Genomic DNA, 14,958 nt, shown 5'->3' with positions numbered 1-14,958 from the left:
GAGAAAACTACTTCTAGCTGGCTTATCTGAGTGGATAAAAAATTTAAATGTACAGCATATTTGCTTATGAATCCGGGTTTATTCATGTGACAGGTGGCAAGATGACGCCATACTTAACTTGGACTTCACATTCCAGTTTCGCCCAAACCTCTCACACCCTTATTAAACAAAGAGCTGGCAGTAAAACCCAACACTTTGCAGAACTAACCAACAGTTGCTCAGAACACTCAACACTCCCAACAGGAAATTCCAGGAATGAATGGGTTTCCTCAGTTTCATTATCATAAAAGTGCCCTGTTCCAGGGATCCCAGTAGGTAGTCTAAAAGGAAAACATTCATTCCTGGACTGTTGATTTCTTTCAAAGTGATTTAAGAACAAGCTTCGATTTTTGAAGATGGTCTTGACATAATGAATTCTCTCTCATCTTGGATAACGATATGTTGAAATGTGCATCAGAAAATCTAAGGTGCTTAAACTTTTGAAAGGCTAGCTGCCGTCAATAAAGGTAGTGTGACAGCTGAGATGGAACCCAAAGTTTTCATTGGGCTCCCGGCATGCGCGACCTGTGCCTTGCCTTCACCCAAGTCTTGCTCAGCAGCAAACAGGCAAGGAGAGGCGTCTTCTCCCCTCCGGTACCTTTGGTAGTTCCCATCATGGGGCGGGGGCCTAGACACCATCTACCCAACCAACACCACCAGGCACTTTGACGATTGGTTATCAACTGACAAACCACTACGTTTAACAGACATACGGAGATTTGGTTTTTCAGATCCAAGGTCTCAAAGTGGAGTATTTGCTCTCAATAATACAACTGCTCATGTTTCAATCAGCAGCCGACATTTTAAGCTGTGATTCATGCTGCTTACAGTTACTAAATTCAAAATTTTAAAACTAAATAGCAATTATTTTTTAAACCCATATTATCACACCTTTCATCGCATGGGAACACTGTATATCATCAAAGAGAATTGAATTAACATTTATTGAGATTCAACTCCAATATTCCAATATGTTTAAGTAAAATGCACTTATTTTTGAAGAGGGAAGGGCAACTGAGGGTACTGATTCAAACGAAGGCTATTTTACTGTCAGTTGTAGCCTGTAAGAAATAATAATAAAACTACTAAAAACAAAATTTCATGCCTTCACAGTTTGACATGTCAAACATTACTTGACATAGAAATAATAAAAAGTCAAGGCAAGGTATACCCTCATAGTAAGATATGTTTCTTTTCCAGTCATAACAAAGTTACCTTATTTCATTACTCAAAAAGACACAGGGCAGGGAATGAAAGCAATTTAACTAGGTAGATCTCTAATTGGTTAAATAAATGAAACATCCTGTGTTTCCCCAAAAATAAGACCTAGCCAGACAATCAGCTCTAATGTGTCTTTTGGAGCAAAAATTAATATAAGACCTGGTATTATATTATATATTATTATTAATGACCGGATCTTATATTATAGTAAAATAAAACCAGGTCTTACATTAATTTTTGCTCCAAAAGACGCGTTAGAGCTGATTATCCAGCTAGGTCTTATTTTTGGGGAAACACGGCTACTTATTAAAGGGACAGCTTCTGATAGCAGACAGTAAAGCAACATCTCTAACTTGGCTACTTTAAGAATTTTATCAATCACTATAACAAAATGATAAATTTTGAATTATAGAAACACATAGGCCTATTACATGGATAACATTCGATATCCAGTATTTCCTCTTTTACAACTGAAATTGGCAGTAACTTATAAAGGTTTTATACACTGTAAAATTATTTTAACCAAAATACAGCATTTAACACATTACCTGGAGATTATAACACGGAACTGGTCTGTTGAGTCAAAGATCACTAGACTAACACATCAGGAAACATGAATCCTTGATTCAGTTCTGTCATTAATTAGCTGATAAATTTATGCAACATTTACTTGGGGCCCAGTTTTTGTTAAAAAAAAATGTGCATTTTGCCTCTACGTTTTTATAGTTCTAAGGTCAATCAGATGGGCTAAATAATATTTTAAAATAGAGATTATACTGTGAAAATTTATAATTATGAAAATTTAAATGTCGCCAATCATTGAAAAAGAGGATTGGAGGAAGGAAATCATCCTAACAATAGTTCATGTAGAGAAAAAGAAAGTGGTTTAATTGCAAATTGAAAGAGTGATACAATGGGTTAAAATGAAAGATAGCTTGGGTCACATTAGTAGAAGTACAGCAGCTAGATCACATAAGAGAATAATCTGATTGCAAAGGCTATGAGCTGGTCAGATCACACCTAAAACATTCAGTCTAACTGCAAACCAGAAATGCTGCCATTTCTTAATTTTATAAAATAAGCTATTTCTAATGTTTCTTCAGAAGCAAAAGTGGTATAGCATTGACAATATTAATTCAGGCATCCAGGTACCTAAACCCAAACTTGGCTTAGGATGAGAAGAAGGATGGTGTGATGGGGAATTTATATGTCCACCTGGAAGGTATTTTTTGATAAAATTAACATTGAACTTGGCAGACTTTGGGTAAAGCAGATTGCCCTCCATAATGTGGGTGGGCCTCATCTAATCAGTTGAAGGCCTGATGGTGGGGGAAAAAAAGTAGAGCCTCTCTGAACAAGAGGAGATTCTCCAGCAAACTGCCTTGGGACTTCATGTGCAGCATCGGCTCTCCTGGTCTTCACGCACTGGCCTTTGGGTTGGAACTGCACCCTCTGCTCTCATGGGTCTCAAGGCTGCCACCCCACACTGCAGATGTTAGACTTCCAGGCTCCGTAATCGTGTGAGCCAATTCCTTATAATTTATACATATGTATTTATATATCAAATTATTTTCATTATAAATTAAAACATTTTTATTAAATATAGTAATGAAATATTTCAATTATATTGAACATGTAATTGAAATATTTTATTATAAACTAATATAATTTATAATAATTATAATTATATATATGTGTGTGTGATATATATATATATATATATATATATATATATATATATATATATATATATAATATATCTCCCATTGCTTCTGTTTCTCTAGAGAACCCTATACTGAAGGTTTCCTGGAGAAAATGGTTCTAAGCTGAATCTCACAATACATACCAATTAGATAGCTGAAGTGGGGCAAGAAAGAGGAAGGTACTGACTGGTGTTTTAGTCATTGGAAAACAACATAAGCACAGGCCGATAGGACAAGAATGTATATGAGGCACCCACATGTAAAACCCAAGACCTAAGCTAATGATACCAGGTATTGAGATTTTTATCAGAGTCTGTCTCTTATTCTGTATCCTGAGAAAAGGAGAAACAAGCATTCCCAAAGAACATGGATTTACATATCACCAAATTACTTCTCTTTTTCTCAGGACACACTATTTCAAGAACCTTATGGCATGTAATTAATCTCTCTTAGTTAATATTAACTACTGCTATTTAACTTGAGTCAGATGAAATTGGAAGACATCCAACCACTAATGGTCATTCTGTTACACGAAAGTCAGCTCAGCACTTCTTCCCACCAGTTTCTCCAACCGTGTTTCCCCGAAAATAAGACCTAGCTGGACCATCAGTTCTAATGCATCTTTTGGAGCAAAAATTAATATAAGACCGGTCTTATTTTACTATAAGACCGGGTCTTTATAATATAATGTAATACCCGGTCTTATATAAAACCATGTCTTATATTAAGTTTTGCTCCAAAAGACACACTATTGCTGATGGTCCGGCTAGGTCTTATTTTCGGGAAAACATGGTAGACATGCATGTGAGGTAGCATACAAATACATTCCAAATAAATGAAAAATTACGAATTTTAAAAGACTGGCACATAGATTTAATTATAAAACAGAAAAAAAAAAACACAGAAATAGTCTTCTCTGAATCCCATATACATACATACCCAGTATATATTAGTTGATTTGAAAGCTACATTTACCTGGATGAATTTTAAGACCTTCATCTATGTAAGATAAACCATTTCGCAAGGGCCTACAATTTTCTTTGGGTATGGGCATTCAACTCTTCAAATGGACATAATTATACTTAGGACCAACTGACTGGTAATGGTAAGTGATGTTTTACTCCTGTTTTTTCTCCATGCCTGGAAGCTAGAACTTTGTATGTGTTTCCTCATTACAACTCCACCTCATGATGAAATTATTTGAAATTTTAACCGATGACAGCCTTTTCCATAAATGTAAGCTTCTGGCCGTTTTTTTATAGGTACACTTCTTCCCCCACCAAAAAGTAAAATTATTGGTTTCTGTAATTGCAACCATGTCCTAAAGACAATAAGCTAAAAGGTTAATAATCTCTGATTAAGTAAATTCCTCAGGAGCTTTAGCTCTGAGAATTGTAACTTCTCTAGCAAACACTGCTGTAATATGAAACTTGCAGAAAACATTGTGACAGTACAGAAAATATCAGTAAATTTTAAAAATACAACACCAATATAAGAATATTTTTTTTCAAAACAGTTGTACACCATAATTGGAATGAAAAAGCTGTTTCTCATTATTTTCTCCCTAAGGCAGAAAAATGACAGAACATTGTCACTTTCAGATAAGTAAAGTAAGAGGCCAGATAGTACCAATAGTACACTTCTAATGCTTTCAAATGACCCTGCATTTGACAATTCCATTCCATTTCCAAAAATGGAAATCTTGCTAGAGAACTGAGGAGCACACAAAGACAGAGACAGGTGTTTTGTAATGACAATTTCTCTTTATCTTTGGAAAACAGATCACTATTTGGAAACTCTAGAGCTCCAGTCATCCAAATCCCAAACCAACCAATATTCTTGGGATACAGATTCACATGAGAATGACAATGACCCGAGATGTTTTTGATAAGCCAGAGAGCAATACTGCACTGATCATTTTCTCTAACCTTTGAGGTGCTATGTAGCCACCCAACCAAGCCCAATACATATAAACCCTGTCTAGGGTTTCCTTACCCTTTGAATGACAGTGCTATATTTTCCTTTGTATCTCCTACAGTACTTATAGCTACCCCAGCTAATACAGTAATAAATGAATCAAAAAGTTTCTCAAAAATGAAGAAAATTGTTTTTAAAAGGAGTAAATCGACTGTGTCAAATACTTCAAATGCTATTGACTGAACAACTACAAACCTAGAGACTTCATTTACATATTACCAAACATACATCTATATGTTACCAAAGAGTGGGGGAAATTCCCAAAACTGCACTTCAGATGACCTGGGTACGTCTGGGAGACACCATAAAATGTGATTCTAACTTAGCAAGCTGAAACTTCATCAATTTAATGATAACTTGCCAGGCTAAAGACTGCGTATTAGATGGGGATGATTAGAATGAAACACAGCAAATGCGAAAGCTGTAAAGGCTGAATAAACTGGGAGGACCCTCCAGGAGGACACTAAATTAAATATGGGCATCCGACAGTAAGGATTTCCTGTTTGGGGCAGGACGTTAACATGGTCATATGACAGCCTGGATAATACTGCTGTCTACAATCCACTTCCCTTGGCTTTGATTTCATGCTCTTTAAATAATTATTTGCCTCCGACAATTCAATTCTGTAGGTGCTTTGACACAAAACAGAGTTTGATTGTGGAGGTAGACAAATATTTCTGCCATTGGAAGGGACTATCCTCCCTTTATAAATGTAGCAAATAGGTAATGTAGTGAAGTGGTATTGTAGTTTGTTAGCAAACTAACAAAGTTTGTTAGCAAACAAACTTTCTACAAAACTTTGTTGGAAAGTTTTGCTAGCAAAGCCGATTCCTCTAATTTATTAGTGTTCTGACAGAATGGAAATTCAAGCCCCAAACTGTGGGCCCAGACGCTGCACTCAGCGACTTCACTCATGTGGACCCATCCTGGGTGTCCCTGGTCTCCCCAAGTGATTCCCACCTCGCTTCTCCAACAGCAATCCAGTTTATCTACTATCTTATGGCAAGCAGCAATAATCATGCAAGGTCCTGAAAAGAGTCATTTCTATTATACTCGACAAAGGAATAATTTGAGTGATTAAATCAGTATTTTCTAAATGTGGCCCAAAGACCAAAAGATTAACCTTTCCAACATCCTATTTTAAAAATAAAATATATGTACCTAATGTATTTTCCTCACTCCTAGGATATGAAACAATCTACACAATAATATTAGTAAGGAACAAGCACTCCAGAAATTCAAAAGGACAAATTACATTTTAATGTGTGAACTGCCTGGAGATAAAACTACATAGCCAAGGATGTGGCAATGTTCCTTGGATCTGACACCAAAAGCACAGTTAACAAAAGTAAAAACAGACAAATTGGACTTCACAAAAATTTTAAAAATCAAGACAAAATCAACAGAGTAAAGGCAGCCCACAGAACGAGGATATACTTGCAAATCATACATCTGACAGGAGATTTAATATCCAAAATATATGGAGAACTCCTAAAACTCAACAATAAAACCCAATTCAAAAAAGGACAAAGGACTTGAAGACAAATTTCTCCAAAGAAGATATACAAACGGCCAATAAGCACATGAAAAGATGCTGAACAGTACTATTCATTAGGGAAATGCAAATCAAAAGTACAGTGAGGTACCTCCTCACACCCATTAGGATAGCCATTACCACTAAATCAATCAATCAGTCACTCAATCAGTCACTCAATCAGTCACTCAATCAGTCACTCAATCAATCAAACACTTGTTGGTGAGGATGTGGAGAAATTGGAACCCCTGCTCCCACCCTGTTGTTGGGAACATAAAGTGGTATGTCAACTGTGGAAAACAGTATGGTGGTTCCTCAAAAAATTAAAAATGGAATTCTCATATGATCCAGAATTCCGCTTCTGAGTATATACACAAAGAATTGAAGGCAGAGTCTCGAAGAGCTATTTGTGCACCCATGCTTGTAGCAGCATTATTCACAACAGCTAAAATATGGAAGCAACCTAAGTGTGCAATGTCAGATGAACGGATAAGCAAAATGTGGTACATACATACAACGGAATATTATTCAACCTTAAAAAGGAAAAAAAAATTCTGACATATGCTGTAACATGTATCAACCTTGACGACATGCCATCCCCAAAGATAAATACTATACGATTCCACTTACATGAGAGACCTAAAGTAGTCAAAACCATAGAGATGGAAAGTAGAATGATGGTTGCCAGGGGGTGGGGGTGGGGCAGGGAGGAATGGGGAGCTATTGTTTAATGGGTATAGAGTTTGGGTTTCATGAGACGAAGTTATGGAGATAGATGGTGGTGATGTTGGCAGAACTTTGAGTATATTTAATACCACTGAACTATACACTTAAAAATGGATCAAACGGTACATTTCGTTGTGTATTTTACCGTAATTTTAAAAAACTTGAACCCGCCCCCCCACACAATACTACATAGCCTAGGTATGTATATGAATTTCACTGTGGTCTACCTACTTCATTAATTCTACAAAGGGTATTAACAAAATCACCTAAATGGCTTTTTTCAAGATTCACAACCTGGGTGCAAATTATTGCCACCGTGACTCACTGTTAGTGATGAAAGTGTGTCATCACTCTCAGGTTGGGGAAGAAAAAACGTTGAAACAATTACTTTGTTTCATATACCCAAGTAATATTAGGAAAAAAGGGTTTTCTTTTCTTTTCTTTTTTTTTTTTTTTTTAACTCTTTCAGCTTTCAAGAGGGAACCAGGAATAGAACCCCTAGAGCACTTACTATTATCTCCACAGCAGACATAGAATGCTAGGCACAATGAGCAACTCCTGCCCTCGCAACTAGATACTCTAAGCCAAAACAAACACAGCCGTTATTACAAACATTTTCCTGTTTTGTTGTTTCTGCAACTTACTTTCTTTTTTCTGGACTAGGAAAAGGAAAACTTTTCCCCTTTGTTATTTCTCAAGGTTAGTTTTTTTTCCCCCCTAGACTGGGAAAAGAAACAAACTTGACTCTCATCAAATCTGTCATAATGTTTCCATCACTCTTCCAACACTGTTGGAATCATTTATTCCCCTCACTTTCAAGAAAACAGATGTTATTTTCCTAATTCTACAAGATAAAGGACATGTGTGTTGTGAGCATGGGCGGGCGGACACACACACACACACACACACACACACACACACACACACACAAAATAAGCCATATCCAACCACTTAATGTGAATTTCTTGACCCCTGATGTGGCCATTTCCCTGCAAAAGCCCACTGCCTTTAACCCACCCACCCTTCCTTTTGCCTTGCCCATATGCTTCAGAAAAATTAAAAGTATCTTTAAAAAAAAAAATGTTTTTTAGAAAAAGACTCAAGTAGTACTTTTTCAGTATCCCAGAGAAGAAACTATACTTAGTTAATAAACAATCTAATTTTAACATTTTAAGAAAATATTTCTGATGCCTTTTATCTTTCCTTCCTTTCTTCTCCCAGCCTTTAAAGATAGAAAAAGGTTTATCATACGTGACTACACTGAGGATGAGTATAAATATGAATCTACACACACGAAGAAAGTAAATGCAGAAAGTAGAGCCTATTTTCTCTTTGGCCTTCCCAAATACTCTAGAAATAATCCACTACAATACAAAGACGTCCATTGTCTTTTTTTTATCTAAAGTCAATAAAAACAAAATCACATTTAGAAAATCAATGTTATCTCTATCTTTTAAAGCCAGATAAAAATTGATTTACAAGTGGGTTGTTCTTAAAATAATCAGTTATTTTTCCCCAGAATTCTCCCCAGGTTAAGAATTCTGAGGTTGGTTCTTTTCAAATGGTCACTGTAGCTCAAGGAAAAACCTTTAAATGTACCTTAAAAAACAAAACAAAAAACCCTAGGTAATTCATCAGTATAATATGAACATGAGTATTTGAACTTAGAAGAATCAAACAATGACAATTAGTATAGGAAACAGTCACACAGAAGACCAGGAACAGATTTTCTGATCTTCCATTTGCTCATTCAGTACATGAATCCATCAAATTGTATTAGGAAATCTTCTGTGCGTTCTGATATGTTCACTGTAAGCTCTATGAGGGCCGAACTTTTGCTAATTAGGTGTACTCCCTGCACCTCAAATGAGTGGCACACAGTAGCTACCCAATAAATATTTGTTGAATAAATACTCCTATGTTCTAGGCACATGGGCATTTACTAGAAGACTCTTCAGGTCTTTTCCAGACACAAGAGTCAATGACTTTATGATCATAGATCAAACTAGTTTCCAGATTTTCTATGAAGAAAGCAAAACTTGAGCACGAATTTTGGTAAACAGCAGGGAAGGCAAAGAGGGGGAAGAAGGAGGGAATGGAGGAAGGATGGAAGGAAAGAGGAGAGGGAGGGATAGTATAAGAATTTTGTATACATTCTTCGGAAGGAAATCTGAATTACGACAAGGTGACTTATGTAAAAAATATGTAGTATTATAAAGCATATAGGCAACTCACCGAGAGTTCACTATACAACTGTACCTTACCTTGCTACTTATCCATCCTTAACCGTTGTTCTCCATAAGCTTTTCTTCCTCTTATAGGCCTCTCGTCTTTCTGGGGCTGCCAATCTGTTCTTCCCAGGGTTCCTTTTTCATGATGAGTACGAAAACATGACTCAGCAATCCTCCCCACCTTCCTTATCTCCATACTTACTATTTGCGAGGACATGTTCTTAGTACTGAGACATATATATATGGGGTTAGGCTTGCTTCTCTTACAGCCTCTCCCGAGTCTCTTTCTTAAATTCTATCAGAAAAGGTCTCCATAATTCTCATTCTATCCTTCCCGACAGAACTGTCACCTAACCAATCTTCTTCTCATCTTCTTCTTTACAGAAAGAAGTCTTATGAATCCCATTTAGGCTGGTAAATAAATAGGTTATTTACATCTTACATGAAATTCTCAAAGCTGGACACAATTTAAATATCCTTCCAATTTTATACAGGAATCAAACTTACCTGGTTCCCTGCAAAAAAACCCACAAATGTTTTAAATAAAGTAATACAATTTTTGTGCTTGGTAATGATACGTATTTAGCTTTTAATATGCAACAATAAGGTAAAATTTAATGAATACCTCAGCAATCTATGAAATTTAGCATTAATTATGTGTTATAAACACTGCTCAGAATTTCAGAAAAAAATTTTTTCTAGGCTTTATTATTCTAGGCTTATTCTTCGTAGGCCATAACTCATAATGTGCGGCTGTCATACTTCTCTTTTCTATATTTAATGTCAATGAATTTTAAAAGTAAATGTACTAACAATGTATAATCCAGCATTAAGCTCTCTCAACAAGATACTGGCCTCAAACTACCACTTGACGCAATAAAAAAATATGACACAAAGTGTTCATTCATTTCTTTGTTTCTTCACTGCTATGCCTATATCCCTAACACCCCAAACACTGCCTATCAGTTAAATGAATGAATGAATGAACAAATACTTACTATGTACCTCTTATTTGCCAGGTAATGTGCTAGCCTCAGGAATGCAACAGGAAACATGACCCAGCTTTCATGAAAATTGCAGTGCAAGAGATACATTAGATAAAAATTATGTACTTATTTAATCACAGTTATGACAAAAGCTGTAAGGGAAAATCACATATAAAACCAGGACCTAACACTACCTAAGATGGAAAGAAAAATTCTGAGAACAGACATTTAAGCTGGCACCAAAGAGAAAAGAGGAAAACTACTGGTCTTCAGGTCTTTGAAACACTGTGTGTAAGGATTCCAAGGAAGCTAGAGATGTATTGTCTTCCAAGAACTGAAAACCACTCAGTGGGAACAGTTCAAGATGAAGCTGGAATGGCAAGCAGAGCTCAGACTGTGCAGGGCCTTGCAGACCGTGTTAAGGATTTTGGACTTCACACCAAGAGCAGTAGGAACTAAGGAGTGATAATCGTATCTGTATTTTAAAAATACATCACTCTGGCTGCTGGATGGAGAGTGGATTAGAGGAAAACAAGAGGGAGGCAGGAAGACCAGTTAAAGGGAGACGATATTGACTTTGACGAGGGAAGTCACAGTAGATGGAGAAGTAGGTGGATTCAAGAGCTACTTAGGATGTACAATTCTGAATATGATGATTACGTTATTGGGGGAGAGGGAGAGGGAAAAGGAGAGGGAGAGGGAGAGGGAGAGAGAGAGAGAGAGAGAGAGAGAGAGAGAGAGAGAGAGGAGTTCCAAGGTGACTTTGGTTTCTGGAATGACCAACCAGGTGGACAGTAGTTCCTTTTACTTAGATGGGAAACGGAAGGCCAGATTTGTGGTAGAAATGGGAAATCAAAAGTTTGGTTTGGGATATGTTCAGGGAAGATACCCACATTAGCCCAATGACAGTGGAGCTCAACAGCAAGATTTGGGTAGAGATACAAATTTGACAGTCTTTCAGCCAGTAGACAGCATCTGAAGCCATGGGCGTAGATGAGATTGTCCAGAGAGATAATGTAGTGAGAAGAGAAGAAATGTATATCTTCGAAACATCCATGACTGCTATGATATAAAAAGTTGACATTAATTGGAAATTTCTGAAATTCTTCATAAACAGGCAATTATTTGATTAAACAAACAATGGAATTTTTGCTGGGAAATATAGTTTCAGTACATTAGTATCAGAGAAATCCCCATAACTCTATTCAAACACAAGTTCAGTTTAGGTTATTTTCAGACCACAATTATACAACGTATGTTGAAAATCCCACTGGCTCCTTCTTAATAGTGTGATAAGAGCTAGAACTGATAGACTTCAGTGGCAATTTCTCTATGAGCTATGCTAAATAAATCACGCAAAACTAAATGAAAGCCAAATAGTGATGTTATGTTTTGACATGGGCTGCAGCTATTTAACTGCATTAATCTGAAAGCTTGTAAGTAAATACAGTGCCAGGGAATAGCGCTGTGTAATCTATCAGCTCTCAGTATGAACCTTTCCATGGCTTTCTCTGGTCACTCAGTATCACTTGGTTCCCTTCCCTTTGTTATAAGTGAGCAAAGGTCAAGAAATGCCTACGCAAATACAGACAGAAGTGATGTTTGCTTGGAATCTCTTTTTTATTACCAGTTTCTAAGTTTTTCTCATAATGAGTAGCTATTAGGAGTGTTTCTTTTTATATTTCCACGTAAAGCTTCAAAGAAACAACCAGAATGTTATTTCTATTCAGTAGCTCTTCACCTGAAAAAAGGCTTAAGTAAACACGAGTTAAAGTATTTGGGATCTTAGTGTGTCAATACTTCTCTAACTGAAAGAACTTTTAAATGGAAAGGTTTTCTTTTTATTGTTTTATTTACCTAGGATTCTAAAACATACAAGAAACCATGAAGTCATAGGTTTCCCTCAAATGATACATTATACACATATTGGAAAAATATTAAAAATTAAATACTTAAAAACTGAATTAAACACATGACTACATATCATAAATGTAGGAATTGAAAGCATTAATAGAACATAAAAACTGCCCAAATAAAATTCTAGATTTCTTAAAACAATAGTCTGCTATTTATTATCTAAAAGCTAATACTCTTCGTTGTGTGCCTATCAAAATAGTTGCATTTGCAGAGGATTTTTAGGGCAGTGAAACTACTGTGTATGATACTATACTGGTGAATACATGTCATTATGCATTTGTCCAAATTCATAGACTGTACAATGCCAAGAGTGACCCTTATATAAACTATGGACTTTGAGTGATAATGCGTCAACGTAGGTTCATTGATCTGAACAAACATACCGCTCTGGTGTGAGACGCTGACACGGGGCAGGCTGTACCTATTTGGGGCAGGAGTTACACGGGAATTTTCTGTACCTTCCACTCAATTTGGCTGTGAACCTAAAAGTGCTCTAAAAATTAAAGTCTATTAAAAAAATTTTTTTAAATAGTTGCCAGTTGTCTCAAAGATTCAAAAGACTACCCCCCACAGGGTGATTTCTTTTAAAAGGCCATGTGAGTACTGATCAATATCCCATTTTTTCACAAATCAAAAAAAAAAAATTTATTTCAAAATGCAGACAGTAACTGTCACCACCACCAGTGTACCATAATGCTAGGTAGTAAAAGCAAAGGGCCCGTATAGCTTGAGGAGGTAATACCTAGGAAAAGGGGGATTCGGTGTATATTTGGGAAAATCTTTATAAGATACACAGAATATAACCAGAATGAAGAGGGCATGCTTACGATATAGCAAAGTACACTTCTGGCCTAAAATATCACCATCTATTTCTTGGCATGTATGAGATAAGCTAAGAGAGAAATAAAAATGGAAGACCATGAATACAGAGTACTCGGTCTATTCACTAGCAAAAATAAAGTCAAATTTTCCAAGATCAAGGATGGTCTTATTTATTTCTTCAAACAGCTGTTCTTGATGGCCATAGCTTGTATGGCCAACTAAACTGCAATTATCCCCACACACTGAGTTCTACCGAGTACCTGAGAGAAACTGCAATAGGACATGTTTATTTGCTACAAAGTTTGATCAGGTATGGTGATTTTTTTAAATAGGAAAATACTCTAACATTGTGAATTACAGAACAAGTAATCTATATTTTAAAAAACTAAAAACAAGGAAGTGATTATCACAAAATATCAAATTTGCTACGTAAGCTCATTTAATTCTGCTCATTAGGATGGGCCATATACATGATAATCTTATTTCAACTTCAAATAAAACCACGAGTAAAATATTTGAGGGAGGAAAAACACATAGCAAAATGTGTGATACTGAATTTCCAATTAAACTTCAATCTCTGGTGTTTTCATTATTCTTGCCAAAATGTAGTTTTCTATATCTGAGGTTTCTTGGAGATCAATAGCTTACAAAGTATGCTACCTTATGGGTAAGAAATGATAAACACAGGGCATAAATTTTCCCCAAATATTGAAGTTGAAGTAGTTCAATTCATTTTTGCTTTCTGAGAAAATATGTAGCGAGACATAAACATTGAAGTCAAGATACAATCAATGACGACTAGCACTGAAATAGTCAGTGTTAAAGTTTTCTAAATGTCTAACAGTACTAGATTTTGAATAGCTAGGTAAAGCTTTAAAAAACCCCATAAACATAATGTGGCAATAATTATCCACAGTTGATATTCTCACTGATTTTATAATTTATTTAATTGCCCTAGTAATACTACCCTTTTGTTTCATTGACTATTTTGGCACAGTTTTAAAACATTTTTTTTTATTTTGGATATCTGACATAATTCATATCAAGTTTAATTTCTATCAGATCTGTCATATACTTAGAATTATGATGTCCACAAATGAGTTGACATATCTACTGATTTGTCTCTTCTCACTGGTAGCAAATTAAAAATCCTAAGTCTTCTAAAAGAATGTCAAGTTCTTCAGCAAATTAATATGTGAAATCTTCAAGATGGATTTAGTTTGTGCCACTGGATCACAACCTTTTCTGGATTTGTAACTGTCTCTCTCCACTGGTTCACTGCTTCAATATTACTGCTGTCTTCACTTATCCAGATCTGTAAAGGAACAATACAATTATTTCGCTTAACAGAACAATGGCACCTGAGTTCACACAGTTATTATTCCTATTATACCATGTTTCCTTGAAAATAAGACCGGGTCTTGTATTAATTTTTGCTCCAAAAGATGCATTAGGGCTTATGTTCAGGGGACATCACCCTGAAAAATCATGCCGGGGCTTATTTTGCGGTTAGGTCTTATTTTCAGGGAAACACGGTAAATGAGAGACAACTGTAAGTTTGGTTTCAATTAAACATCTTTTCATTTTTCCAAACATTTGTTTGATTTCTCTATTGGAAACTTAAATGGGAAAACATTTAACCTATTTACTCACTCTGAAGACTATTTTGTATTATCCAATTCAATTTAAAAATTCAAGGTGATGTATTACAAAATTCTTTCCCCCCAGTTATTAGTATCCTATTATTATTCAATAAATCTAGAAGCTCAACTTAAAATTGATCCCAAATGTACTCAAAAACA

General features: G+C 35.8%; 1 protein-coding gene across 1 annotated transcript in view; it reads right to left on the bottom strand.

Moving 5' to 3' along the window:
• Positions 1-12,281: 12,281 nt before the first annotated feature.
• Positions 12,282-14,958, bottom strand: part of TC2N (tandem C2 domains, nuclear) — a 39,898-nt gene continuing 37,221 nt past the window's right edge. The window contains exon 12 of the mRNA XM_033106846.1: positions 12,282-14,471. Within this exon, the coding sequence (XP_032962737.1) occupies positions 14,361-14,471 (111 nt within the window). The 3' untranslated portion in view covers positions 12,282-14,360. The remainder of the gene's footprint in view (positions 14,472-14,958) is intronic.

The sequence above is a fragment of the Rhinolophus ferrumequinum genome, chromosome 6 (assembly GCF_004115265.2).
Source record: "Rhinolophus ferrumequinum isolate MPI-CBG mRhiFer1 chromosome 6, mRhiFer1_v1.p, whole genome shotgun sequence".
NCBI classification, from domain to species: domain Eukaryota; kingdom Metazoa; phylum Chordata; class Mammalia; order Chiroptera; family Rhinolophidae; genus Rhinolophus; species Rhinolophus ferrumequinum.
The sequence above is the reverse complement of the archived record's forward strand: the minus strand, read 5'-3'. Positions and strand labels throughout refer to the sequence as shown.